Source organism: Chionomys nivalis, chromosome 10 (genome assembly GCF_950005125.1).
Source record: "Chionomys nivalis chromosome 10, mChiNiv1.1, whole genome shotgun sequence".
NCBI lineage: Eukaryota > Metazoa > Chordata > Mammalia > Rodentia > Cricetidae > Chionomys > Chionomys nivalis.
In genome coordinates this window covers 54,331,572-54,358,459 of record NC_080095.1, presented here as the reverse complement: position 1 = coordinate 54,358,459, position 26,888 = coordinate 54,331,572, and the positions used below count along the sequence as shown (strand labels likewise).

At 41.5% G+C, this 26,888-nt stretch overlaps 1 protein-coding gene across 2 annotated transcripts in view; it reads right to left on the bottom strand.

Annotated features, from left to right (window-relative positions):
* Window positions 1-26,573, bottom strand: part of Sos2 (SOS Ras/Rho guanine nucleotide exchange factor 2) — a 92,046-nt gene extending 65,473 nt beyond the window's left edge. For both annotated transcript variants that reach the window (XM_057782643.1, XM_057782644.1), the window contains exons 1-4: window positions 25,978-26,573; window positions 8,817-8,942; window positions 4,860-4,991; window positions 2,789-2,953 (exon numbers count right to left, since the gene is read on the bottom strand). In XM_057782643.1, coding sequence (XP_057638626.1) covers window positions 2,789-2,953; window positions 4,860-4,991; window positions 8,817-8,942; window positions 25,978-26,064 — 510 coding nt within the window. In that variant the 5' untranslated portion in view covers window positions 26,065-26,573. The remainder of the gene's footprint in view (window positions 1-2,788; window positions 2,954-4,859; window positions 4,992-8,816; window positions 8,943-25,977) is intronic.
* Between the last annotated feature and the right edge of the window lie 315 nt (window positions 26,574-26,888).

Genomic DNA, 26,888 nt, shown 5'->3' with positions numbered 1-26,888 from the left:
TATATTTGAGCTGATAGATAATATATAAGTTTATTCCACACTGTATTTATAAACCACAGCCACAGGGTAACTCTTGCAGTGTAAACCCACAACTTGTCAATTTATACTTAAAAATAAACAAAAAGAAATTGTTCCAAAAAGTGACAGAAATAAAGTCAAGTTGGAGCTTCCACCTGACCTGATCAAATGTTGAATAATTTGAACACCTAAATAACTAATTATGACCCTCTGAGTAAAGTAAGAACCTGTAAATGCACATCTAAATGAACGAACAAACTTAAAGAGTGATAAGGAATAAGAGAGTCTCAAAATATTTCACAAAACATTTGTTACTTACAAAAAGAAACCAGTGACTGAAAGCGATTGGTGGACAACAGCATCACTAATGGATCGTGCTGAAACTGCTGTGTCAATGAGAACACGGTGTGCTTCCATGAGCTCCCACTGAAGACTATAACCGGATTCTAGCCAAAACACATCAGAAAAGTTCTAAACTAAGGACCAGTGAGTGACAACTGACTCGTAGTTCTCCAGAGTCACGGTCATAAAAGGTCAAGAAAAAAGAGCAATGACAACTACAAAAATAACGTACGGCTCTGGACTAAATCCTCCTGCTGTAAGGACACCATGGGAACGGCAGCGCGTGTGTTGACGTGCCAATACCGGTGCTGGATTCTGACCATCTTACTACTGAACTGTGGGTAAATGTTCTTGTCGGTAGAACATCCTATGCGGGTGGCTGACTCTCAGATGACTCGGAATGCAATGGAGCCCTGTACTCCCAGCCACTATACTCCCAGCTTTTCTATCTGCTTTTAGTCACTTCCAGAGAAACAAGAAGTATCTAATCATGATTTTAGAAATCAAAATAAAAATAACGAAATGCAAGTGAAAAATCAGTTTTTAAATTAGAGTACAGAATAACAGATCTCAACTACAGCTTTAAAAAATAGTATTGTCAAAAAGTTATGTGGTTTGGAAGTCTAACTTGGGCCAGTTAAACCTCTGCAAACACCGATATTCGCTAAAACTTCCTAGCGATTCTACTGTCAGTCAAGGCTGATGACCACTGGCTTGCACTAGGCCAGAGGCGCCAGCTTCAGCAATCGTCTCTGTTAAGTCCTCCTAGACTCTGACAGTTGATTGCTTTCTCCACCACACACTGATTTACTGGTATAATATTTAAATCACACTGTATTCAGTTATTTGTTTATAATATTTTCATTTCACACTAACACAGGTTCCTTTTAATACAGGATTGCTATCTTATTAGTGCCGTACATTCTGTGCTCAGGACAGGTCCTTCAAGCAATGCTGAATTAGAGATGAGAAATATAAGGAAAGAAAAAAGAGAAAGGGGAGGAAAGGAGGATATGGGAGACTGAATTTTCCCTCAAGTGGTACCTATGAACAAGAAAGGATCTGTGATCCAGAAAGGAATGACCAGAGGGCAGTAACTTCTCATAGGTTGTTTCTTCTCAGTATCTGCCCTGAGATACCAAACCATGTTGTTCACAATTACTTACATTTAATATACTAGAAACAACTCTGTGTACACTCTTTTTAAAAATTCAAATCTCAGGAGTGTGTGGTGGCTCATGCCTAGAATTCCAGCACACAAGCGGCAGGAGGATCTTGTTTGACACCATTCTAGGAAGTTCAAGGCTAGCCTGAGTTACATAGCAAAATCCTGTTATTATAAAGCAATGAAAGAAAAACTATTGAATAAAATAAACATTATCTAAAACTAATTTTCTTCAACTGATTAGGGTGGATTTTGTCCCTCCCTGTATGTAAAGATTCTTGATGGAAGAAGAGAACTCACTCTCCTGCCACAGATGCTGAACTCTGGAAATACCATGCTTTGCAAAGCTAGTATTTTCTGTTTTCCAGTATCAGGAACTATAAAATGTATTAATAGATTACCTGGCATGAAGGCACACTCCTTTAATCCCAAGACTTGGGAGGCCAAGGCAAGGACATCTAGGAATTCAAGGTCAGCCTGGTCTACAAAGCAAGTTTTAGGCCAGCTGGGGTTACATAGTAAGACGATGGCTTTTCTTTTTATTGATTTTTATTGAGCTCTATATTTTTCTGAGACTATGGTTTTAAAACAAAAAACAAAAACCTAATACCATCACAACAAAAAAATTGAACCCCAATGTGGTTACACATGCTGATAACCCCAGCACTTCAGAGTATAATCAGGAGGATCATGAATTTAAGGCTGGTCCGAGCTATAGAGTGAGTTCAAGGCCAGCCCAGGCTACTCAGTGAAATCCCGTCTCCAAAACAAACAGGGCTAGTGAGATGACTGAGCAGATAAAGGCATGTACCTGAAAACCTGAGTTCAATCCCCAAGCCCCAGGGTAGAAGGAGAGACAGGATACCTGAAAGTTGTCCACCAATCTCCACATGTATGCACATGTGCGTGCACATACACATACTCACAGGGAGAGACAAATAAATATAAAAACAATCTCTGTTCTTAAAAAAGCATCCCGAAAAAATGAAATGAACAAAGGTTCAGATACGGAAGGCACAGCTCGGCGGCAAGGCATCCGTTAGGCATGCGCAGAAAGCTGGTTCTGACTCCTCCTACTATGAAAGAGACTATTTGTATTCCTATTATCAGCTTATATTTGATGTGTTAGCTTAAATGTGTGAATTTAATATGTCTTCATAAACTTAAAAACGAAACTTCATTAAAATTAATTTAACAAGAGTAAAGCAAATGTCATATAGTTATTAGTATTCAATTTAAGGTTTAATACTCTTTAACACTTACCTTATCTGCACACATTGATACTTTAATGTCTTGCTGAGATATTTCATAATGCCGGATATTAAAAACATAATTACCAGCCAATTTCAAAATATCTGCTGAGATATACTCCAATACAGCCACAATGTAGAGGGACACATGGTAGTCCACTTTGTACCCCAAAACTTCCTATAAAAAAAAATAATTCAATTCCAAAACAAAAGCCCTGCCAAGTATCAGTTAAACACTTAACACTCCTACTTCAGAGCCCTGAATTTAAGCTTTAGCACTGAAAGAAAAAAAATTTCTATCTATCACTTTTGCTCATAAACCATTTTTTGAGACAGGGTTTCCTGGTGTTGCCCTGGGTGTCCTGGAACTCACGCTGTAGACCAGGCTGGTCTCAGACTCAGAGATCTGCCTGCCTCTGCCTCCTGAGTGCTGGGATAAAGCCTGTACCGCCACCACCAGGTCCATAAACAAAATTTTAAAAGCAGAATTTCTCAATATCTGGGTACCATAGAACAGTGGTTGTCAATCTGCAGTTGTGACCCCTTTGGGGTCTCCTAAGACCATTGGAAAACACAGACCTTTACATTACGATTCATAACTAGCAAAATTACAGCTATGCAGTAACAACGAAATAATTTTATGGTTGGGGGTCACCAACATGACAAACTGTATTAAAGGTCTCAGTATTAGGAAGGTTGATAAACGCTGCTATAGAATATAAAATTAACAGTTGATCCTAGTATTATAGATCTTATAAAAAATATACAATCTAACAAGTCTTTTATTTCATCAAACAATAGCAGGTGATTCTAACAGGAAATCTTGGCCTCTATTTTTTAGCTGAAATTACTGTTTTCATAGAATATATTCTGGTCATTGTTTCCTCTCCCTCATCTCCACCATCTGACACCAAGTCCCCTTTCTCTTTCTGTTTAGAAAACAAACAGTAAAATAAAACAAAACAAATTTAAAAAACATAACTTTAAAGGCATGAAATGCACAAAAAAACCATAAAAATACAAAATCATAAAACATACTATACAAACAAAAGACCAGAAAAATAAAAAATGTTCAGCTAAATTTTACTAACAACTTCTTAACAGCTTATTGAAACCCCTGTGACAAATACCATCTTTCTGCAAGAACGCTGCTTTAAAACCATCAAAAACATTATATTTTAATCACTGTAGCCTCTTTCTGGAGAGTGTCTATGTCAGGGAGGGAGGGGCTGTCGCCTCTACCTGCAGGCAGGTCTATGGAGCATTTTCTTGATTAATGAGTGACAAAGAAGGGCCTGGCTCTATGTGGGTAGTGCTACTCCTGGGCAGATGGTCCTGGGTTATAATAAAACAAAAACAAAAAAACCCCAAGTTGAGGAAGCTGTGGAGAACAGGCCGGTAAGCAGCATTCTGCCATAGCTTCTGTTTGAAGCTTCTGCCTTGGCTTCCCTCAGTGATGGACCATAAAGCATAAGCTGAAATAAATTCTTTTCTCCTCAAGTTATTTTTGGTTGTGGTGTTTATCACAGTAAGAGAAAACAAACTGGAATGAGGGGTTATTGAAACTTCTACTAAAAGGTCTTCAAATCTACACACACCAAGCATATTCTACAGATTGTTCTCTAGTGTCCTCTTCCAAATTATACAGGATAATTTAAAAACACTCAGAGCCCTTTGCTATTACAACACTTTGAGAATCAAGGTCTACTACACTGGAATTAACAGGAGGTAGTAGTGTAGTGGTCACTGGAAGATACCACAAAATGCCACAATGTATTATTGCTATTAACTGTGTGTGTGGAGGGGAGAATATGAGTCATGATTTCATTAGGGTACATTTATTTTTATTTCATTCTTCTCTTTGGGGGTGGGTGGACAGCATGCTAGAGATTCAACCCAGGGTATCACTCACACAAAGCATATCACTTATATATACCCCTACTCCCTGTTTTTATTTTATACACATATTATAATGTACATAATACATATTCAAACAGATCGTTAATATAGATATGCTTTATATACATATAATTTAAAATATTATTCATTATGAAGAATTCCCCCAGTATCTAATCTTTTATTACCTTCAAGGAAGGATGGATTTTGTCCACAGGTAGTAAAAGAGGATTTCTTCGTTTACGTTTCTCGATGGCAGACTGGGCATCAGCAATTGCCCATTTATCAATAGGGTGAGGAAACGTCTTTTGGACTCGTTCCTGTTCGGATCACAGGGGGCATTCAGAATCAGCAGGTGTTTATAAATAGGAAACTCATATAAAACTCAATCAATCAGTCTCTTTAATACAGAAAACAGCAGGGAATAGTATGTTCTGATCCCCTGAAAGAAGAAAACCCTTTTTGTTTTTAAAAAAGTCCCTAGCCATGGTGGAAAACCTATAACCCAGCACTGAGAAGGTAGACAGGAAGACTACGAGTTCAAAGCCAGCCTGGGCTACACAGTGAGTTGAGGCCAGTTCAAACTACACAGTGAGACCCTGTGACAAAATAAAAGATTGTCAACAGGACAATCGAGATTCTATCATACAATTTTGTCACATGAATTTTTTAAGTTTATCATGCAAGCAGTGAACAGAATGGTTCAATAGACTGCCTGGGTAACATGTGAACAGATTGCCTGGAGGTGGGGAGAAGAGGGGAGGGGAGGGAAGGGGAGGAGAGAAGAGGAGAGGAGAGGGGAAGGGTAGAGGAGAAGTTGAGGGAATGGGATGGTTGAGATGGAAGAAGGACAGAGATGAGAGCAAGGAGAGAGATGTCTTGATTGAGGGAGCCATTACAGGGTTAGCAGAAACCTGTCTCTAGAGAAATTCCCAGGAATCCAAAAGGATGACCCCACCTAGGACTCTGGGCAATAGAGGAGAGGGGGCCCGATCTTGACTTGCCCTGTAGTCAGACTGATGCTTATCTTAAATATTACCACAGAGCCTTCATTCAGCAACTGATGGAGGTAGAGGCAGAGGCAGAGACCCACATCTGAGCACTGGACTGAGGTCCCAAAGTCCAGGTGAAGAGTAGAAGGAATGAGAATATGAGCAAGAAGGTCAAGACCACGATGGTTTTACCCACTGAAACAGTTTGCCTGAGCTAATGGGAGATCACCAATTCTAGATGGACTGGGAAGGAACAAGCATAGGACCAAACTAGTTCCTCTGAATGTGGTTGACGGTTGCATGGCTGGGGCAGACTGAGGGGCCACTAGCAGTGACACCAAGATTTATCCCTACTGCATGTACTGGCTTTTTGGGATCCCATTCTCTTCGGATGAATACCTTGCTCAGCCTAGATACAGTAGGGAGGGTCTTGGACCTTCTACAAGGCAATGTGCCTTACCCTCTCTGAGAACTGGATGGGGGTGGGATGGCAGGGTATGTAGAGGGAATGAGAGGAGGGGAGGGAGTGAGAACTTGGATTGGTATTTTTTTTTAAAAATCTAATAAATTAAAAAAGAAAGAAAGAAAAGAAACCAAGTCCTTTGCAGCAGAGTAACGGGAAAGATGACATAAAGGCATGTAGGGAACTGGCCAGAAGCTCCCCACTGCAGGATCAGGGTAGAGAGGTTTTCACTCATTTAAAAGACTTAGCTTTGAGCCACCAGGTGCCCTACACAGTCATCTGGGAAAGTGCTTTTCAGCTTCAGTTGCTCAGACACCCAGAAGCTGCTGCTGCTGTGGCCTTACACAACCTGGCTATAGCTCAAGCCTGTGGCAGACCATGGTCTTGTACACATGATTTTGCAGGCATGCAGAATACAAGAGTGATGAGGGTCATATAGGCGTCCACCCAGATTTCAAAGTAAGTGATGTGTGATAGGGTTAGGACTCCTGCAGGAGGCCCCTGGGAAGGCTATGTGTGAAGCTGTAAGAAAGTCTAAGTTGCAATGGAAATACCAGGATGTTGAAGATACCAGGTATGTGGAATATAGACTGAGGTAGGCTTCAGAGAAAAAGTCTCATCAGCTATAAATGGCAAGGCCACAGGAGTGTAACACACTCTGGAGGCCGGACACATACGTAGCACAGCTAGGGCCGTGACTCAGTCTTACTTTGGTCCTATCATGCGTTTCTGCACCCTCTTCCCCCTTTGGAATGGGCCTGCTCGCCCTGTACCACTGCATATTGGAAGTAATTTTCTTTTTGATTTTACTGAGGGTCACAACTAAGATTGCTTTGATCTTACTGGAAACTTTGAATTTAAGCTTACGAACAATGTTAGAACTGTTAAGAATCTTGGAACCTCTGGAGAGAGACAAGAAGCATTTTGTATTATGAGATGGCAATGAGCCTTTGGGCCAGGGGGAAAGTTATGGTTTGAACATGAAATATGCTTTATAGGCTCATGTGTTGAAATGCTTGTTGTTATTGTGGGAGGATCTGTGAGCTCTAGAAAGTAGGGCAAGCTGGAGAAAGTAGGTCAAAAACTGGACTTATGCTTTCGAAGCTTATCCCTGGTTCCTCAGTCACCCCATACTCTGTCTGTCTACTATGAGCAGGGAAGACTTCTTTCTCCCTGCTCCATTCCCACTACCTGCTCCAACACAAGGACCCAAACAGTTATGTACTGAACCTCTGAAACTGTGAGTTGAAATCAATCCTCTCACAGGTATTCTGATGATAATTATGAAAAAGTAGCCAGTGCACACACTTTATTATGGATAGAAAATTGAGCTCTTTGTAACTGTTAGCTATTACTGCTTGTTTAAATTAAACTGCTTGGCTGTTGTGTGTATCATCTATGAAGATGTACTTTTATTATCCATAGCTAAGAGTACAGCTACTGGGTCATATGTTAGACATAGAAGTAAGTTTGGTAGAAACTGCCAAACAATTTTGCATAGTTGTTATAGCATTTCTACTCCCACTTGTAACATAAAATTCTAGGCAGCTTTCATATTTGCCTGTATGTAGTATAACCAGCCCCTTTTTTAGTCTTTTGGTGGCTGTTAAAGTTCATTATGATTTGAATTTCTTTTTTTTGTTTGTTTTTTTGTTTTTTTGTTTTTTCGAGACAGGGTTTCTCTGTGGCTTTGGAGCCTGTCCTGGAACTAGCTCTTGTAGACCAGGCTGGTCTCGAACTCACAGAGATTCACCTGTCTCTGCCTCCCAAGTGCTGGGATTAAAGGCGTGCGCCACCACCGCCCGGCCCATGATTTGAATTTCTATTTTTCAGGTGGCTTCTGAGCTTTACCAATTTTTCGAGTGCTTATAGACAATTAGAATATTTTTTTTTGAGTTTCTATTCAAGAATTTTGCAAATCTGGGAAGGAAGATAGGTTTTTATGTTGTTGTTTTGGTTTGGTTTTTTGAGAGAGAGTTTTTCTTTGTAGCCCTGGCTGTCCTGTAACTCACAGAGATCTGCCTACCTCTGCCTCCTGAGTACTGGGATTAAAGATAGGTGTCTTTTTCCCCTAGTCTGTCACTTGTAACATTTTGTATGTAAAGTTCAGGCTCACCTCAAATTAGGGATTCTCTGCTCCCGGCATGTGAGTGTTGAGATTATAGGCAACCTGGTTAATATCTTTTTATTTTCTTAATTTTAATATTTAATAGTCACTGTGTTTTCAGTCATTGCTAAAACATTATTTGCTTAATTCCAAATTATGATACTATTTTCAGCATTTTCCTCTACGAACTTCATAATGTATTTTTAATGTGAGGTTATGATCTTCTTTAGCTAATTTTTGCCTATCATAGGAGACAAATTGCATTGTTTTCCCTCCATTTATCCACACACTTTTTCTTTCAAATTTTTTTTTTGTGGGGGGACAGGGGCTCGGGACAAGGTTTCTCTGTGTAGCCTGGCTAGCCTGGAACTCACTTTGTAGACTATGCTGGCTTTGAACTCACAAGTGCTGGGATTAAAGGTGTGTGCCACCACCACCTAGCAACTTTTTTATATTTCTTGAAAATGAACTGAGCATATATATCACATGTAATTTCAGTGGTTTTAGTTTCCATAGAAATTTAGAATGACAAAGATGCAGAAATTAATTTCATGGGTTCTTTATGAAATGACATAATTTTTACCTCTACATCTTGAACAGTCCTTGGTTGAGCCATGCATAATTTATTAAGCAGCTGAAAAATCAGTTCTTCAATATAATAAAGGGACTCTTCATTAGCTGAGAGGGTGGGATGTACTTGTTCCTGGACCTTGAAAAGAGAAATTCTCAGTTAAGGCACTGGCAAATTAATATGAAATGAGCAAATTCAATGAGAATCCTACATGTAATTACTACTTTACTAAAATGGTTATATACCAACATAAATATTTTTAATGCCAAAAATGTGAGGGCGGCTTGAGAGACGGCTGAGCAATAAAGGCTGCCTGCTGCTCTAGCGGAACAGCGGTCAGATTCCCAGCACCCGCACGGCCACTCACAACTGCCGTAACTCCAGACTCAGGGGACCCATACGTCCTCATCTGACCTCCGTGGGCACTGCAAGCATGTGGTGCCCAGATATATGAAGCCAAAACATCCATACACATAAATTTTTTAAAAAAATTTAAATATAAAACACTATTTGTTGGTCTGTGTTCCTTTTTCTTAACTGTTTTTTAAATATTTTTAAATTCTGAGAATCTATAAAAAGTCAGTGGACCCTCTATTTCCCACTACTAAAAAAAAAATGTGTTCAAGGCTGGGAAGACAGCTGTCAATCAAGTGCTTATCTTGCATATATAAGACACTAAGTTCCATACCCATAATCGAGTAAAAGCTGGGCGTGATGGTACATGCCTGTATCACAGCACGGGGTAGGTGACGCTGGCTAGGTCACTTGAGTTGGCCCATCAGCCTAGTCTACTTGGTGAGTTTCAGACCAGAGAGAGATCCTGCCTCCAAAAGCAAGGTGAGGATTGATGCCTAAGGCTTACCTCTAGCCTCCAGATGCACACACATGCACCCAGACACACCCATACCAATACATGCACCCACAAAAATATACATACTCATGCAGTCACTCAAACATCCCCACACATACATGACAAAGCATACTACCTAAAATATTTTCTTTTTTATCTTAACCATTTATTTTGCTTTATAAATAATATCATTCAAATTTTCCACCTCCTCCCCTCCTCCCATTTCCCTCTTACTCCTTCACCCCCCCCCCCAGTCCTAAGAGAGAGCAGGGTACCCTGTCCTGTGGGAAGTCCAAGGCCCTCCCTGCTCCATCCAGGCCTAGGAAGGTGTGTGTCCAAACAGACTAGGATCCCAAAAAGCTAATAAAAATATTATACATAATATTTTAGAGGAATCATAGCTATCTTTAATCTACCTAAAATATTCACTAGAAGATTGTGAAAACTAGGTCCTGAGTCCCAGTAGTAGACAGAGATACTTTTGAAAACCCCTACTAGAGACAGTCTGAAGCAGGGCATGCTCAGTATTCACGTGCCCCTAACTGCCACTGCTCAGTTACAATTCCTTTGAGCTCTTACAATTTTTTTTTTAAGCTAGAACCTGGTAATTTACCCTAATAATCCAGTGTGACTGGATATAAGAAGCACAGTAACCGTTATACCTGAATACTGCAAACAGCTGTTGAAAAGCACTGAGCACTGCTCTCGCTTTTATGCCAAGCACTAAAAAGGATGTCAGTACTATCGACATACGGAACATAACAGAAACCTTAAACAGCCGCACAATTATTTCTGAAAACTGGTTCAGTAACTGGAAAGCCTTTCCACAAAGAAATCAGAATGAGATAATTTGGTTATCAAAGTTTAGCATGAAATTTTCCCTTACACAGAGTAAAACATTCCTGAAAATTATCAAGGCATAAAACAATGTATTTTTTATAGGATTTGTTTGTTTGTTTGTTTATACAGTATCCTGCTTGTAGGCCAGAAGAGGGCACCAAATCTCATTATAGGTGGTTGTGAGCTACCATGTGGTTGCTCGGAATTGAACTCAGGACCTATGGAGAGCAGTCAGTGCTCTTAACCGCTGAGCCATCTCTCCAGCTCCCCAAGCAATGTATTCTTTCACTCCTACATTAATATTTGTGTCTTCTTTTTTGAGCAATATCTCAGAGAGCTACTAACTTTACTAATCTTGTCAAGGACCAACTCCTGACTTTTTTCTATTTCTGTCTTATCTGTATTCTGCATTTTAGCTCTGCTGATTTCTTGAGATGGCCACTTCATCGTTGTTTTTCATCTTTTCTAACATATACACTGTCTATAAAAATCTACCTTTGTGAAAACTAAGATTTTTAATAAATTTTCATAATCAAAGTAATTACTAATTTCTAATATACTTTAGAATCTAGAATTCATATACATAGGGATTTTTTAGGCTAAATATTCCCATGTAGCCTAGAGTGGCTCAGCCTCCTCCATGCCAGGATCTGCAGAGGTGTACTGTCAGTCCTGGGTTACACATGCGCTGTAAAGATGTCCTGCATTGGGTCTGACAATAACTGCATGTAGTGTATAAAAACAAAAGCATACTTTGTTAGGTTTGGGGTTCTAGCTCACTGACAGAGTGCTTGCCTGGTACAGTCAAGGGTCTCAGTTTGATATCCAGAGCATAAAAGAACACAACACAAAATCTCCTAACTTCCGGTTTTAAAGTTTGTTGAGACTACAGTCCACTATAGTTGGCACCACTGACAAAGTTGTTCAGCATTTAAAGAAGAAATACAACTATCTTAAGCAAACTCACTCAGTAAACAGAAAAAGATTGACACACCTATTTTAAGATTAGCTTAGATAAAAACAAAAGACAAAAAAGATATGCCATATGCCATTTTCATCCAAAAACTCAGAAAATCAAAATAAAATATCAGCCAGTTAAATTCCACTACACACACACACACACACAAGCACACAGGTGCGCAATACCATAAACAAGTTTAGTTTCTCCTAAGTAACAAAAGTTGGTTTAATGTTGAAATCATCAAGTAATATAATTCATCATGTTAACATATTAACAGAAAACTTGTATCCATGCCAAAAGATGTAGAAAAGGCAACTGAAAACAAATCCAGCATGCATTCATGATAAAACTTTTCAAAGTGTTTCCTTAATTTAATGGAAAATTTTTATTTGTGAAAAGACATCTATAAGAATACTATATAGTAAAATCATAGTTTGCAGCACAAATTCTAATTTGGTCTTAATAATAAAAACTCAGTCTCGGATATAGGAGTTAATGAGTATAAGATTGGAGAAGCAGAACAGCCAGCTACTAGCTCTTACCTCTACCTCAGACCAAAAGCGTGATCCTGTCTCCACAAATCCTCAGACTAAATGCTCGCTCTATGAATCTTCAGACTGAATCTTGTCTCCTTATATTCTTCTCTCTGCCCAGCCATATCACTCTTGTCTCCACCTCTCTGGTGTTGGGATTAAAGGCAGAGGTCACCTTTGTGTGAGCTCTGTTTCTCTTTTAGACAGATTTAATCTTGTGTAGCCCAGGGTGGCCTTGAATTTATAGAGGTCCATCTGCCTGTCTCCCAAGTGCTGGGATTAAAGGTGTGTGCCACCACTGCCTGGCTTCTATGGCTAACTAGTGGCTTAACTTTGTACTCTGATCTTCAGGAAAGCTTTGTTAGATTACAAACAAAATATTACTACATTAATTAATGATAAACTAGCAAAAGCTTGCCTCCGAGATGAAGAGAAAGGCAAGGCAAGGCTGCTGGTTGCTCCCGACAACACCACATAACATTGAACATGAGTTGGTGCCTACCTAGAGCCCTTATCCCTACTGACCAGTGTTCCTGGCACTGGAAGGTACTCTACACGCTACCAAAGGAGAGAGGTGAATTTCAGACTGGATACAAACCCTTCAACCTACAACGGTGGCCTGCTGGCAAGATGCACTGGTGGCAAGAGAGCTGTGAAGTGAGCAATCAATATCCATGGGATGGAGCCATCTTTGACACTGCTCGGTGTCTAAGATCCTGGGACTAGACAGGTCAAGGACTACTGTTCTGCTAAAGGAACACAGCAGTAAAATGATTTCTGGTGACATTCCGCTATATTCATAGCTCAGGGTCTTGCTCAGTCTTCATCAGAGAACTCGCGTCTACAGTAGATGAGAACTAATATAGACACTCACAACCAGACATTATGCAGAGCGTGAGATACCTGGAAATACTCAATCCTAAATGGGATTTCTTCATCAAATCCCTCCCCTAAGGGCTCAGGGAACCCCGAAGAAGAGGAGACAGAAAGACTTAAGAGCCGGAGAAATGGAGGACAGCAAGGAAGCAAGGCCTTCTAAACACAGCAAGACTGAAGAACGTATGAACTCACAGTGGCTGTGGCAGCATGCACAGGGCCTGTATGGGTCTGCACCAGATGTGGTCCCAGAATCAAGACCGGAAGTGGACATATGCCTCCATTCCTAACTTAGAAGCTGTCTCTAACAGATAACTGCTCACACAGAAAAACTTAATTTTTACCAACAGAGTCTCACTGGGTATAAGGCCACTCTTAGGCCAGGTCCCATGCACAGCAGTAGATGGCCAACACAAAACGAACTCAGTGACATTTCTGGACGTTCACTGTCCCATAATGCTTTGTCAGACACTTTATTTCTAGAGATTCTGTCTCAAAATGAAAAAAAAAAGTTGGTGTTAAGAGACTGAAAATATTTAAGACTGGAAGAAAATCTCTGTAGTTTACATATCTGATAAAGGACTTGTAGCCAAACACAGAAATTCTCAAAATTCACTAAGAAAAACAAAATGGGTATATTATGAACAAATAATAGAGAAAGCTGCAGAGCCAGCAAATCATAAAAAAGATATGCAACATCGCTAATCATAGGGAAATGCAAACCAAAGCCTCAAGACACCACTGCATGGACATTTGGGGGCTAAAGCTAAATTATTAAGGGCCAGTAGGAGGTAAAATTCTGGAAACAGTTATTTATTTTCTTTTTTTGCGGGGCAGGCTTGTGGTTAATAGTACCAAGAACTGAACCCAAGCCTTCATGCATGCTAGGCAAGCATTCTACCACTGAGTTTATATCCAGAAGTCCTTTCTGTACATGCTGTTTTAGGATAGCATTTCATTAAGTTATGCAGCCTGGCTTGGACCCCAGACAAGCCTCGGATTTATGGTCTTCCTGCCTCAGTCTCCTGAGTAGCTGGGACTACAAGCCTCTTGACACTTCATGTGATTTGATGGTTTCCTGGAAGCTGTCAAGAGTATCTTTGGTATTATTCAAGACTTGTACACAAAATGCTTACAGTAATTTTGTTTGTAATAACCAGGATTTTAAACCTAAATTACAACAGGTAAATAAATAAAACTATAGTACATCTGCACACTGAAGTGGTGCGGAACAGTAAGAAACTATTAGCATTTCAACATGAATAAAGTAATTGTACCAAGTGAAGACAGTAAAGCTACCGCTCCAAAAGAAGTTTCTAGTATAAGATTCCATTAGCATAAAACTGTAGAAAATGAAGCCTACAGTGATGGCAGATCAGTGACAGTTGGGGGGTGGGCAGTGGAAAGGGAGCAAAAATAAAGCCAGGAGGAAATTTGGAGCTGAAAGACACACTGTCTTGTTTTTTTCCTGAACAAGGTCTCACCTCACTTCTAGCCCAGACTAGTCTAGAACTTGCTTTGTAGCCCATGCTAGTTTTGAATTCATGAGTGTCCTGCTTTAGAAGCCTAAAAGCCAGGACTACAAAGGTCTGTGCTACCATCCCCAGCTCTTGTTTACTATATTGTGGTTTCACTGATATGTATACATTATAAGAACTTATCAAACTATACCCTTTTAATACATGCAGTTTTTATATATCAACTGTCATCAACATAGCTATTAAAGAATACAATCTTTAAGGGAGCATCCTCCTAACCAGGGTAGATCGTCAAGATGCACTATAAAATCAGGAGCCCTTTGCTGTTCTTTGTTTGCTTCTATTTCCCCAATCTTTTATTCCTAACAAACAGGTGAACTCATACCGTATCTCAGCATGTCGTTAGAGTCATAGTCCTTTCTTAGTAACCTTAAACACATGCCAAAGAGACTCATGGCACTCATGACTCCACTCATTGAGGGGAAACTAAGAATGTGGTTAAAAGAAATTGGTTTTACTTCATTATATATAGCACGCATGGGTGCACGTACTTGCACTAACATGTCTATACAACACACACATACACACACACACGGCTTTTTTCCTCCCTGTGAAGCCAGAAAATACCATAATTATTGAATTTGTTTCATTTCATCAAAGTTGAAGAATTTCTAGGCTAATCACCCAATCACACCTATCAACACACTACCTAAACTACTATATGAACTCTTTCCCAAGCAACGTGCATACACACAAGGGATAAAGAAAGCCACTTTTGCTAGCCCTTCCTAATCGCCCTCTATCATGGTATGGTATGCTGTGCCAAGTGCAATACATATACATGTGCTTACATTCTGTAACATTAAAGACATATCGATAACTTCTCAAGTACTTTTTCTCTTCCATTCATTTGACTGTCAAAAACTACATCCTCCTGAGATGCTAGGCCTTAGAAAACAAAGAATATATCTTTTTTTTTTTAAAGATTTATTTATTTATTATGTATACAGTGTTCTGCCTCCATGTATGCCTGCAGGCCAGGAGGGGGCACCAGATCTCATTACAGATGGTTGTGAGCCACCATGTGGTTGCTGGGAGTTGAACTCAGGACCTCTGGAAGAGCAGCCAGTGCTCTTACCCTCTGAGCCACCTCTCCAGCCCCCCAAAGAGTATATCTTTAAGAGATACTTCAGGCAGTAATATTTTACTTCATCATACATTATCTTTCTGTCTTACAGTTTACACTCACAAGTGAGGTGGCTGACATATGACAAGTATTAATGCATTCATTTGAACTAAAATATTAAGTCAGACATTGACAAAGGATAATATGGTAAAGCTGGCTGCTTTGGCAATGACCAGTGGCCTTACTAATCAGGTTATATAGAGATATTTTCCATAAAATGAGTGAGTATGGTAAGCAGAATTCAAAGACGATCCGAAACTCCCTATCTTCTGGTATTTATGCTCTGTATGGTCTCTTATGTTTGAGTGCAACAGGCCCTGCCAATACAATAGAGCATTTCTATAAGCAGAGAGATGGTTCCGTTCCCAGAACTCTGCCCTGGCAGCTCTCAACCACCTGTAACTCCAGCTCCATACAACTGATGCCCTATTTCAACCTCCACAGTCTCTTGCCCTCATGTGACATACATTTACACACGCATACACATAAGTTAAGAAATGTTAAAAAAAAATTACACCAAATCTGAAAAAGGTGACCACTGATCAGCTGACCCCGAGTTATCAAAAGGGAGGTTACTGTGGGTGAGCCCAACCTCATCAGGTGAAAACCTTTAAGTGGATGTATAAATAGGATGAGATGTAGCCAGAGGGCTGGGGCTTAGCTTAGTAGAAGACTGCTTGCTTTACGTGCACAAGGCCTGGGTTCAATCCCCAGTACAAAACAGAAAACATGCCAAAGTGAATTTCTGTTGAACTTTAACAAACATACTATGATGAACAGCATGTGCCTAGGAATGGGACATGGCCTTTAGAAATTTTGGCTCTGATGCTCTACCTAACAAGGAAATAAACTGTCTAAAATCTGTGTGCCCATAGGCATTTACATGGGACTCTCCAGAAAAAAAGGGAGAATGCAGCAGTTTTACACAGACTGCAGGGTAAGTTCACTCAAAAAAAAAAAAAAAAGATGTCTGACTATAAAAATTCAAAAGAAAAGTCATGCAACTATCTGAGAAAAAGGCAACCACAGAAAAAGATAAGGAGCTGCAAATGGTTCCATGGTTAGAGCGCTGGCTGCTCTTCCAGAGGACCCAGTTCAATTCTCAGCATCCACCTGGTGGCTCACAATGTCTGTAACTCCAATCCCATGGGATACAATGCCCTCTTCTGGCTTCCATAAGCACTGCACACATGGTGTCTACACATACATACAAACAAAATACCCATATTTATACAATAATTTTTAAAAATAGACACAGCTATTACAAAAGTCTTAAGAACACATCCTATATGTCTATATGTTATAGGAACAAGACAAGGGGGGGGCGTGGGCACAAAAGCAGACTACAGAGCTATAGTGCTCGTGACGAGGACTTTTATTTTTGAGAAGCAATGGTAGCTTTAAACAAGAGTGCTATGATCTTGCGTCTATAGTACTGAGAAAGTCAAGACTGAGTGGGCTAAGAGTAGGAAAGCGCCATCAAGGAGCTACTTCAATACTCCAAGACACAGGAGCTGCGACTTGGCTCCAGGTGGAAGAGGAGGGAAAGTATGAATTGATGGCTGGAAACAGTTACAGTCTGAAATAGTGCTAAAAGGGCTTGCTAACATAAGTTGTGTAGGATGAAAAGAGAATTCAAAAATAACTCAAGAGTTTCCGTTTGAGTGGCTAGAATAATGGAGCATCGATTTATTGACCTGGAACTGTTACATGAAGGAACAAGTTCTTCAGGGACAGAATCTGTGAGGAAATATCACGGAAGAATTTGAAGTTTGATGTTTAGGAGAGGAACTTAAACAAAAAACAAAACAAAACAAACAAAAAAACACCTTAATGTAGGGCTAGGGCTAGGATGCATTAGCTTGTACAATGACTTCAGTTTGAGCTGAAATACAAAGAGGAAAAGGGAGGTAGGAGAAGAAAAATGGGAGGAGAGCGATGACAAGGAAATAAATTATGAAATCAGAAGAAACCGAAGTAGTTTGGGAATCAGCAAATGTAGACGATCTATGAGGCACTGCGACTGAGCGGGATCTCCGAGAGAGGAGAAAGAAATAGTGTCTTCAACTCTGCGGAGGTCAAAACGATGTGGTTAAGAAGGTAGGATATCAATACAGAAGACCTAGAGAGAGGCGGAGATAAAAAGACAGAAAGAGGAAGAGACAGAGAAAACACACCAGGAGGGTTCAAAGTTTTGGAAGTGATTTGTTTGTTTGTTTGAAATGATTTATAAGGCGAAAGAGATCAACTGCCAAATACTGCTAATGATTCGATTAAAAAAGAACTAGGAAGTGTTTTGTTAGGACTGATTGAATAAAGGAAACTAAAGGCTTCTATATGGGCCCAGGAATACATAGCAGACTGTTGAGAACGAGAGAGGAGGAAGAGAGGGAGGGAGGACAAAGAAGACATGGACCAGCTGGAACTGCCTTAATGTTATTTTCACTTTGTTACTGCACCTCTAAGCATTAAGCTGTGAATTTTAAATATATTACACTTCATACATTTCAAAAAGCTTTCTGTTTTTTATCACATATTTTTATGAAAAGAATTTTTGGTTGTTAATTTTTAACATGAATACATGAAAAAAATACTAAATCCATTAGTTCCATTAAAATTCCTCCCTTAGTCAAATATGCAGTCTAACATAGGATATAATCAAAGTTCTGTTCCCTTGAAAGAAGGGCCATAATTAATATAATAGACATATATTTGATTTATGTCAAGTGGTAACACAGGTAATGCTTTGGATACTCAGCATAAAACATTTCAATGGAATATTATTGCCCCAAATATACCATACTAAAATTAAACTGATAACAGAAAAAGGTTACTAAATCATGGCTGACAGGGAACTAAATGCACCAAGTTAAAATGCATTCCTAATGCTCATCCAGTCTAGCCGAGCCCCTTGGGTCAGTTTGGGTCATTATTACTTTGGAATAATTCCAAATGATTCCCGTGGAGTCTATTGTTATAGTCAGTGGCTTTAGAAAATCCAGAACAGGCTTCAAGTTAAAAATTAAAAAAATTAAATCATAGGATCTCTATTAGTTTCTAAATTTCTTCTTTTTTAAAGTGTACTTGATATTTTAATAAGGTCATGCTGCACCACCAGGGTTAATTTCTGTAGCAGATTTTACATACAAGACAATGAACTGCTACAGCTGAGCATCAGCATATATAGCATTGCTCAAAGGCAGGAAGATATATGGCTAACCCCCCTCCCCAAAAGAGCTTCACCTGACAGAAGTGGATCGTGGTGCAGCTCAGGGACAGAGAGCTTGTCCGACTTGCACAAACAAAGCCTGGAGTTCCATCCCAAATGCCATAGGAAAAATAGAAAAAAAAGAGAGGGCAAGGAAAGAGAGAAGTCTGTTAGGTGAAGGCAGCAACACTGTTGCAAATGTATGAAAGGCCCTGGGGGAAACTCATACACCCATCTCCTGTAATTTGAAGAATGACTTTCCAGCCTTCTGTCTTTCAGTTTCTACATAGTATCAGATGTTACAATTTATAGGAAGGATACATGTTTTAGACAAAGTTAAGTATCAAATGTTACAATTTATAGGAAGGATATGTGTTCTAGGCAAAGTTAAGTATCTACCAAACACCAGCAAGTCTCTACAGAAGGCAGTCTTCTCTGAAGGCAACTCCCTTCAGGACACTCCAGGACGGAATACACTGAAACAGTATGTCCAACACAGTAGCAAGCCTTCCAACTTCCTCACCCAGTATTACAACTCTCCTCCAATACATAAATATGCCTTGAGCCAGGCATTATATACCAGTTTGTGGTGGACTGAGGTCATGGCAGCTATTCTAATGGTTGAACACTGTCCCTCAAGTACTACCATCTACACACAGTGAATGGCTGTGACAGTCGGGGCTCCAGAGTGACAGCAGACTGCTCTCAGGTGAGCAGCTAGTGGAGGAGAGGGGATGGGCAGAGCAGGTGCCAGTTAGAAGATCTCAGAACGCTGCTTAGGAATGAGAATTGAAGATGACTACTATACTTTGTCTGTACTTAACCCAAGTGTTGAGCAAGTGCATGTTCCTTAGAGGAGGCAGAGGAGTCTGTTAGGACAGCATATTCTTAGGGGATCGGGTGGCCCCTCTCTCTAAAGTGCTGTTTACTTTGTCTTTTTTGTGACATGGCTGTAGGCAATTTCTACTGCCTTATCAGTGGGCAGGTGTTGGTGAACTCATCACCACCATAGGCATTCCTCAGATATTCATTCCTGTAGAAATGTGGTACTTGCTAGCCACCACCTTCACAATGTGTTGACATCCACTAACGTCAGAAATGGACATGAGGGAAGCTTGAAGTCTTCTACGCCAATGTCCGCAGCCCCCTCTCCAGTGTTCCATTAGCCTCTCCTTGAATTCTTGTTATAAGCAGAGTATTTGGCAAAGATGTACATTTCAGCAGGGTTTGACACTGAGGGTTTTGGTGAAAGATTTAAGTACCTGGTGGGGTGGGGTGGAGGGAGGGATGATAAAACTTCTTCAAGAAATTCCTCAATCTTATTTATATCCATCTTGATTTCGTTGTTAAAAGTTGTTATGGTGGGTGGGTCCCTGGAGTCAAGTTTTGCAGGTGCACGGGCTTCCTTTTTAGGTCAATGGTTGTGACATTAAACACAACTCCTTTGGACCAAAGAATCATGAAGAGCCTCTGTGAAAGGGGCCGTTTTCTATGCTTTCTCCATCACTGCCAGCCTTGATGAAGAGTGACGAGGGGCTCTCTGTCCTTCTCCTTCAGCCCTTTCAGGGGTTCAACAGGGCTGTGGTGGGATGACCTGAGCCAGGACGCCACCGTGGAGGCTGTGGCTCTGGAGCTGCTGGGGCTACAGTCACTTGCTCACTTGCCCCTTTCATTACCTCCTGTGACTCGAGTTTCTGGATTTCACCTGGAGGTGTAATCCTTCCAAAGCCCAGTTATGGCCAGGTTAATCTAATTACTTTGCTACAAGAATGATAACCTTTCAGGACTTCCTACACTCTGGTGAAAACCTTAACTGGATCTACATATAACCTTATTCTCCTGGTTCAGAAGACAAGGCACTAACTACCTTCCCTTTGCTGCAAATCTTTTCTTCCACTGTATTTTAATTCATATGCTTTCAGATAACTGCTTGCTAATCCATCTCTCTCAGATGTCCTTACCACAGCCACTTAGAATGTAAGCTTTATGACAGCAAGACCCTTCCTAGAGCCTCAATATCAAAACTATCACCGGACACATAGAAGGCACTCAGGAATATAGTTGCCTATAATCTCCAGAATTTAGCTTCCTCAAAGATAGTTCCTGGACTGATATACATCAGTGACACCAACTCTACTTTCTCAAGTCACCCTATAGGTTTTCTGGAGAGAAACGATCTGGTGTAGTCTTCTAAAAATGAACTCCAAGAAGCAGCAGCAGGAAGCAAAACGTTAGACTCTAAGAGCCACAAATGCATTTCCTAACCTCCTTTTACCTTACCACATACGATTTTACCACACACTATTAATTAACCCAGACATTTTCTCACACCACTAAGATCAAACTGTCACAGAGTGGGAAGGTCAATATTTAACCCAAATCAACTTAGACCCAGGAATTCAACCAATTCTATCTCCCTCTTATATTGGAAACTACAGATGATAAGACAATAGACATTTTCTTTTCCATGGCTAGCCTGATAAAATCATACAGAAACGTATTAATCAAAGGAAATATAAGAGACTCAAAACCTTGATTAAGTGATCTATATAAAAGGTGCTAATTTATCTCAACAAACTACCAAATAGCACATGCACAAAGTGTCAAGAGCATTTAAACACAAAAGTAATAAACTGCATTTACAAGTGGACCATGTTCTTCTATTGCCCTCAAGTAATATGATAGCTTTGCTGTTCTTAGAGAGTGTGGCAAAGGCATTTATAAAGTTCCTGGCTCTTTTAGGGATGATACATAATTTAGCAGCAATGTTAACAATCCATATATCATCCATTAGTAGTCATTTTGTCCGCTTATAACTATGTGCTTTAAATGACCTAGGTGAAGCTTTCTTTCTAAAGGTAAAGACAGGACTGGGAGTGTTGATCAGTGGTGGAAAATATATAGATGGGGGGGGGCATGCACAAGGGTTAAATCTCAGCACCAAAAACTTTATAAATAAAAAGCAAACAAAAATTCATTTCTACTTCCAAAATTACTTCTTATAAATCCATTTTTCGACCTCTGTGTTTTACACAATAAAATGAATACTTGATGCTTTTATTAAAGAAACTGGAATTTTGTCCATTTTTAAAACTTTTATATACAGGGGGGTATTTGTGTCATGGAGGTCTGAGGACACCTTGCAGGAGGAGTTGGTTCTCTCCTTCCACCAATGTTTTTTTCAAGTCAGCACTTTTATATTTTCATATCATTCTTTCAAGTGACTACATCACAAAACTGCTGTCGCCCTGCACAAGGGTCGTGCTGATGTCTGTATTCCAGTAGGTTTTACTTTTCTCATTTAGAAAAAGTATGCATATGTGTGTGTAAGTGGGGATGTGCACATGAGTGCAGGTGCCTGTGGAGGCCAAAAGAGGCTCTCAGATCTCCTGGAGCAGGAGTCACAGGCCCACGTGAGTCAGGTCCTCTGCAAGAGCAGTGAGCACTCTGAACTGCTGAACCATGTCCCTAACCACTGCCACCGCCTCCACCACCGCCTCCACCATCACCACTTCTTCCTCTCCCTTCTTTTTTACTGTCTGTTAGTTTGTTGTTTGAAATAGTGTCTCACTATGTAGCTCCTGTTGGTCTGAAACTTACTCTGTAGAGCAGGCTGGCCTCGAACTCACAGAGATCCACCTGCCTCTGGCTCCCGAGTGCTAGATGTGTGCCACCACTCTCAGTGTTTGTTTTTACATCTTAAAAGTAACTTTCATTAAATTCACTAATTTTATGCACTGTTCCAATTTTAGTGTAAGCGCCGCAGAAATGAACAAACCTTTCATTTCAAGTTGACACTGATAATTTTGCTAAATATGCACAAAAACATGCACACTCAGTATTCATTTCTTTAAATTACTTAAAACTTGAAAATAAGCAAAACCGAAACAAAAACAAAAACAATGCTAGACACTTTTCAGTGTGGTACTTAAATTTTTATTACTATCTACTAACTAGTTTATTTAGCAAGTCTATCAGATAAACTTATAGAATTCTGGCTCGTCAAAATGCAAATAATTTCTATCTAATGGAAAGGATAGCCAAAGCTTACTCTTTTATGTTCTTAATTAGATTACTAACTAATTTTATATCTAACCCAATGGTTTTAATATTCCTTCAGTAAGTATCCTATAAATACCCAAATGGTCATACGAATGGCTTTGACATCTTACTAGACCTTTCATTAAATAAAAACACTGAAGGCTGGGGATATATGGGTAAAATGCCTACCCAACCATGCTGGAAGCCCTACAATCTGCTGTCCCAGTAGTGGAGCAGGAGGATCAGAAGTTCAAGGTCACCCTCCATTACTGGCAATTTTGAGGACAACCTGGGCTATGTGCACCCCTCTCTCAAAAATAAGTTTAAATTACTGACATGTGTTCATCTACATTCTGAATTAAAGTCATGATTTCACCTTTCTGAAATGATTTGGTGACTTCACCAAAATGTACAAGTAGACTAATCTGACTGAGCCAACACTGCCCCTTACACACACACACACACACACACACACAGAGGGAGAGGGAGAGGGAGAGGGAGAGGGAGAGGGAGAGAGAGGGAGAGGGAGAGGGAGAGGGAGAGGGAGAGAGAGAGAGAGAGAGAGAGAGAGAGAGAGAGAGTCTTTACAGAAAAATGATCAAAAGTTCTCATTTATATAACCCCAAACCTTCAAAACAGAATTTTGGGTCTAGATATTAAATACCTTTAGAGAACAACTTTACTTCTAAAAATTCACCTTTGAGCTGAGTGTTGTGGACCCCTTTAATCCCAGCACTGGGGGTGTAGGGGGCAGAGATGGGTGGATCCGGGTTCAAGGTCAGCCTGGTCTACAATGTGAGTTCTAGGACAGCCAGGGCTGCACAAAGAAACTCTGTCTCCAAAAACCAAAGTAAATAATAACAATAATAAATTCATTTTGTAGTCTTAGAATCTGGCATAGTATCAAATACTTCAAGTTGTGTTCAATGGATGTTAAATGATTACATAAAGTTAGTATACTTTAAACCATATAAAATATGAATCTGTATCAACAAAATTTTTCTAAAAATTAAATGTTTACCATGGGTGTATAATTCAATCCCACAATGCTAGCTTAGCAAATCAGTATTAACTGTTCTTAACATTCACCAGAGAAAACCAAATTCTCATAGATGTTTTCTTTCCATTACTATGAAGTAATGCATTGTCTACAGAGTACCTGGGAAACCAACAGAACACATAACTGCACAGTAGTGGAACCAAAGCAGAAGACTGCGGCTGGATGTTACTTCTGGTTTGGTTTCTGACCTAATTTGAAATTTTAAATTTGTGTTTGTGCATCAAGGATTACATAGAGTCTAAGCCACCTTTTTCTGTCAAAAGTACTAATGGGTATATTCTTTTTTTTTTTTTTTTTTTTTTTGGTTTTTCGAGACAGGGTTTCTCTGTGGTTTTGGAGCCTGTCCTGGAACTTGCTCTGTAGACCAGGCTGGTCTCGAACTCACAGAGATCTGCCTGCCTCTGCCTCCCAAGTGCTGGGATTAAAGGCGTGCGCCACCACTGCCCGGCCTAATGGGTATATTCTTGCATTGCATGCTGACACGGGTCTGATAAAAGCATCTGCCATTCTGTGAGGCAGAAGGGCTAATTACTAGCTAGGTACTTCCCCCTTTGCTTTTATTTCAAGACAGAGTTCATTATCACTACCTAACATGCTATCTATCCATTTCCACCTAGTTCTTTAAATTGACAAGACTTGGTGTGCACCCCCAAGGAAACCAATAAACTCCTCCTCTTGAGAATTATGTCAATGGAAAATTCAAAATTCTTAAAGTACAAGGTAATGTTTTTACCATTAAAGTGTCTTTCCGTTCCTAGAAATGTTCAAATGTGGTTGCTGTTGCTGTTGGTGTGTGTGTGTGTGTGTGTGTGTGTGAGAGAGAGAGAGAGAGAGAGAGAGAGAGAGAGAGAACAATTTTTGACTTTGGGGCATGAACTCAGGTAATCTGGCTTGCCAAAAGAGCACGTTTACTCTCTGGGCCATCTTACAGGCTCCCTTAAGTGTGGAGTTTTAACTAATTAGAGTTTATTATTACTTTAAAGTGTGTGCATGCGAGAGAGAGAGACAGAGAGATACTCAGAGAGACGGGAATCCTGCATGAAGGCCAGGACAACTTTTTGGAGCCAGTTCTACCCTACCACCTTTATGTGGGTTCCAAGAATGAAAACTCAAAGTCACCAAGCTTGTTTTGTTGGACATCACCCTTCCCCTGCTCAGCCTCCAGCTGGCCTAGGATGTTGGCTTGTTTTATTTTTTATTTTAAGTCTTGATGATTTTGCAGAAAAGGCAAATGTCTCAGGAGCAGCCCTTGTTCAGGAGGCAAGACTGCTAACCCTGAGCCCATGTGTCCGACTTACAAAGAGACCTTAACGACAGCAACAGAAACCACTCTGTAATTTAACTTCAGAAAAGACCGACACCAACTAGTACAAGGCATGCATCCTAGCAATGCATCCAAACTTCAAAAGATTGATTTGCCTGAGCTGCCTCCCGACTGTTCCTTAAAGGTGACTACAAGTTCTCAAAGCTGTGAAGAAAGTGACCAAATTTTGTGAGGCAGTCCCTGTATTCAGGTAAGACTTCTGCAGGAAGTGGAGAGGCGCTTTAGATTCACCTCAAGAGCTGGAAAACGAATACTATGACTCACTGACACTTCACACATGTAAAGCACACATCCATATTACCGAAAAGAAAAAAGAAAAGCACTACCTCACAAGCGAACGGGCAACCTTGGCAAGCAAACCTCCCGAGGCGAACACCCTCCCTCCCCCGCCACCCCACTGCAAAGAACTTAATTAAAAGTAGTTCCTCGGTGCAAAATTGCATTTGTTTTTGAAACTAAAAAACCAGCGAGACTTTGTCTTGCCCGAATCCAGCCTGAGGACAACAAATTGGTCAACGGCGGAAGTTGCCTGACGAAATGCCTGCAACATGCAATCCAGTTTTATGATCATAACAAAACCTTCCTTCCGGGACCAGGCCAAAAAGAAAAAAAAAAAAAAAAGAAAAGAAAAGTTGAGCAAATGTCCTTCGGGATGCAACAGGCAATTCTGAGCACCCGGCGCCCGGCTAGAGAAAGCTCGGCCCGGGGACCCGGTGCGGGCGAGCCGTGCTCCCCGTTACAAGTTCTGCGGGCGAGCGGCCGGCCCACCCAGCCCGCCGGCCCGCGCGCGCCACCTCCCTCGGCCCCAGCACTGACCTTCCGCAGGGCCGGGACCAGCAGTCCCCGCCATTTCGGGCTGTTTTCTTCGCTGAAGAACTCGTAGGGCTGCGGCGCCTGCTGCATGGCCCCGGCCGCAGCGCCTCCGCATCGGAGGCCGGCGCGGTGGCCTGACAGGCAGGGCGCGGGCCGCCTCGCCTCGCCTCGCCCGGGCCGCCGCCTCCCGCCCGGGCCGCCGCTCCGGCCGAGCGCTCGGGGGCGGCGCCGGCGGGCGGGCGGGCGTTCACCGAGGCTTGGCGGCCCCGCAGCCCCGAGGAAGCGCCCCGCAGTCCCCGCGGCTGGCCGGACGGCTCCTCCTCCTTTGTCTGGCAGCGCAGTCCGGAGCCCCGGCGGCCTCGCCCCCGCCCCGACTCCAGCTACGGCCGCGGCGGGCGGACAGCGGCGGCCCGCAGTGTCCTCATCGCCTCCCCCGCCCTCCGCGCAGCCGACGCCGCCCGGCCGGGCCCGCCCGAGTCACCTCCAGAGGGCCCTCGGGGCCGAGCGGGCGCGCGTGTCCGGCGTGCACGGCGCTAGCCGTCGCCGAGCCCCGGGGTCCCAGCAGCCGCGGCCCGGCCCCACGGCCCGGCGCTCGCACTCCCGAGTCTAGGGAGAAGGCCGGCACGGAGCATGCGCGCCGCGGAGCGGGCCGAGGCGCCGGGTGCGGGGCCCGGGGGCCGGGAGGGTAGCCGGTCTCTCCTGGGAATGTGCGCCGCCGGGCGGGGTGGGGGCTGTTCCAGACACACTCCGCCGATCTGAGTCCTGCCAGACAAGCCTGATTCGGTGCAGCTCTGGGGCAGCCGTGACTGCAGCACTGGGAGGCCGTACACGGATGTGGGGAGAGAAGGACATTTGTCTGCTGGGATATTTAATTTGTGCTCTACATGGCTCCTTTATATACTTGGGAGACGGTA